The 2,689-nt window shown below is 48.8% G+C and overlaps 1 protein-coding gene across 1 annotated transcript in view; it reads right to left on the bottom strand.

Moving 5' to 3' along the window:
* ETH_00017280 (uncharacterized protein) overlaps nucleotides 1-2,158 on the bottom strand; it is a gene marked incomplete at both ends in the record, with an annotated part of 3,492 nt that extends 1,334 nt beyond the window's left edge. Inside the window, 6 exons of the mRNA XM_013378241.1 lie at nucleotides 265-357; nucleotides 758-872; nucleotides 1,083-1,168; nucleotides 1,415-1,501; nucleotides 1,649-1,701; nucleotides 1,897-2,158. Of these exons, the coding sequence (XP_013233695.1) occupies nucleotides 265-357; nucleotides 758-872; nucleotides 1,083-1,168; nucleotides 1,415-1,501; nucleotides 1,649-1,701; nucleotides 1,897-2,158 (696 nt within the window). The remainder of the gene's footprint in view (nucleotides 1-264; nucleotides 358-757; nucleotides 873-1,082; nucleotides 1,169-1,414; nucleotides 1,502-1,648; nucleotides 1,702-1,896) is intronic.
* Nucleotides 2,159-2,689: the final 531 nt, after the last annotated feature.

Genomic DNA, 2,689 nt, shown 5'->3' with positions numbered 1-2,689 from the left:
AGCTGTCTAGCTAGCTGGCTAGCTGGCCAGCTAGCTAGCTAGATAGCTAGCGAGCTGTCTAGCTACTTGGCTGGCTGTCTAGCTACCTAGCTGGTTAGCTGTCTAGCTAGCTAGCTGCCTAACGCTAGCTAGCTAGCTAGCTAGCTGTCTAACGCCAGCTAGCTAGCTATCTAGCTAGCTAGCTAGCTAGCTAGCTGTCTAACGCCAGCTAGCTAGCTATCTAGCTAGCTAGCTAGCTAGCTAGCTAGCTGTTGTAGGGCTTACTGCGTCGTAGGCGGCGTCAGTAATGCCGGCCCTGAGTTCTGTGAGTTCTCGCCGCAGCCGTTCAGCTTCTCTTTGCGAGTCGCAGTAGTTCCGCTGCGCACAAACCCTAAACCCTAAACCCTAAACCCTAAACCCTAAACCCTAAACCCTAAGCCGTGCATTTTGAGCGTGTGTGGTAGGGCTTGAAGCGCTAAGAAGGAATGAGTTGCATCTGTCTTGCTGGTGAAGGGACACAGACACTTTCCCACCCAAACAAGCAGCAGCAGCAGCAGCAGCAGCAGCAGCAGCAGCAGAGCCAACAGTACGAGCAGCAGCGCTAGTAGCTACAAAGGAAGCAAGCAAAACAGCACTAACTGCAGCAGCAGGGCCAATCGCGGTAGCAGTAGCTGCAGCAGTAAGCACCTGCGGCGGCAGCAGCAGCAGCAATAGCAGTCGCAGCTGTAGCAACGCCTCTCGCAGCGGCAGCAGCAGCAGCAGCAGCAGCAGCACTGACCAAGACCTCTTCCATGAGCTTCTTGAGGTCTTCATTTTCGAGTTCTCCTGCAGCTTTTTTTGTCTCCTGGCGGCTTCCGGGGCCTCCCTTAGTTGGCATATTCTTAGCAGCAAGTCTGCAGCAGCAGCAGCAGCAGCAGCAGCAAGAGGAAACTGCAGTTTTGTGTTTGCATGCATGTCTTTAATAATGCCATTCGTTGTTTCTCGGACTTGAAGATAATATATATTAAGGTAATAAACATAATAAATAAGTAAACAAACGAATAAATAAATGATAAATACATAAATAAAATAATAAATAAATAGATAAATAAATAAATCATTACTTGAGTTGCTGCAGCTCCTGCTTGGCAGCAGCTAGCTCTGCTTCTGTCTGCTGCTGCAGCCGCCGGTCTGCTGCTGCTCGCGCCACCTGCGACAAATCAGCAGCAGCAGCAAAAATAAAACACTCTGAAGCAGTAGCTGCTGCTGCTGCTGCTGCTGCTGCGGCTAGTGGTGGAGGTGCTGCGACAGGGGCTGCTGCTGCTCCGCCGCTGTTTCTACAGCAGGAGCAGCTGCAGCAGTCACTGCCGCTGCCCCCGCAGCAGCAGCTGCTGCTGCTGCAGTAGCCGCTGCAGCAGCAGCAGCAGCTGCTGCTCCTTCTGCTGCTGCTGCTTACCTCTTTGTCTAGCTGCTGCTGCAGCAGCGACAGCTGCTTCGTTTGCTCTTGGAGGCGATCGTCAAGAACCTGTTTGGCAAGTCTGAGCTGTACATACACCCGAAGCACACGAAATAGCAGCAAATAAATAAATAAATAATAAATAAATAAATAAACAAGTAAATAAATGATAAATGAATAATAAATAACAAATGAATAAATAAACACTTTAAATTATTCAAATTAATAATTTACTTCGTTTGTCAGAGTCCGCCAGCCCTCCGTGTCTTTTGGCTCTGAAGAATTTTCTGAAAAACAAAAGAAATAAATATTTAATTAATTTAATTAAATAAAATAAATAATGTTTAATTAATATTCAATTAATATTCAATTAATATTTAATTAATATTTAACTATAAATTAATTCAAAATGTTTCATCAATTTCGTTGGCTGTGTAATGGATGGCGCTGGGCCTCCAGGTGTATGTACACCAGCGCGCTACCTGCTGCTGCTGCTGCTGCAGTTGCTGCCGCTGCTGCTGCTGCTGCTGTAGTTGGTGTTGCTGCTGCTGCTGCTGGTCCTGCTTCTGTTGCTGCCGCAACTGCTGCTGCTGATGTTGCTACTGGCTTTACAACTACTAGGGCAGCAGCAAGTGCTGCTGCTGTTGCTGCTGCTGCTGCTGCTGCTGCTGCTGCTGCTGCTGTGCCCCGCCTACCTCTGCCCCTCGTGCACCTTCCTCTCTCTCTCCGGCAATTTAAACCCATCCTTACATTTATTATTAATTAATTAATTATTTGTTTATTTATAATTAATTAATTAATTTATTTATTTATTTATTTATTTATTTACCTTCTTCTTTCGTGGCTGTCTTTTCACTCAAAGCCGTTGGGGGTGAACCCCCAAAGGTTTGGCTGTGGGCCCTCAGCTCTTCTGTGCGGGCGAAGTTGGGGAGGGGGGCCCCCTTTTGCTGCTGCTGCTGCTGCTGCTGCTGCTGTCGTTTGTCTCCTTTAAATGCTTCCACCAGCAGCTGTATTGCTTCGTTGCTGTCGATATCTGGCTCTGTTGCTGCTGCTGGCTGCAAAGTATGGGCCGGAGAGGTTGGGGGCCCAGCAGCAGCAGCAGCAGGTGCTGCTGCTGCTGTAGCTGCTGCTGCTGCTGTTGCTGCTTGGTGGGAGGGGCTGGGGGCCCCTACTGAATTGCTGCGACTAGTTTTGCTGCTGCCGCTGCTGCTAATGAACTGGAAAGAACACAAAGAGGAGGGGGGCCCCCCTGCTGCTGATTGAGGTACACTGGGG

The sequence above is a fragment of the Eimeria tenella genome, genomic scaffold (genome assembly GCF_000499545.2).
Source record: "Eimeria tenella Houghton genomic scaffold, Eth_scaff796, whole genome shotgun sequence".
NCBI classification, from domain to species: domain Eukaryota; phylum Apicomplexa; class Conoidasida; order Eucoccidiorida; family Eimeriidae; genus Eimeria; species Eimeria tenella.
This window is presented reverse-complemented; position numbering and strand designations above follow the sequence as displayed.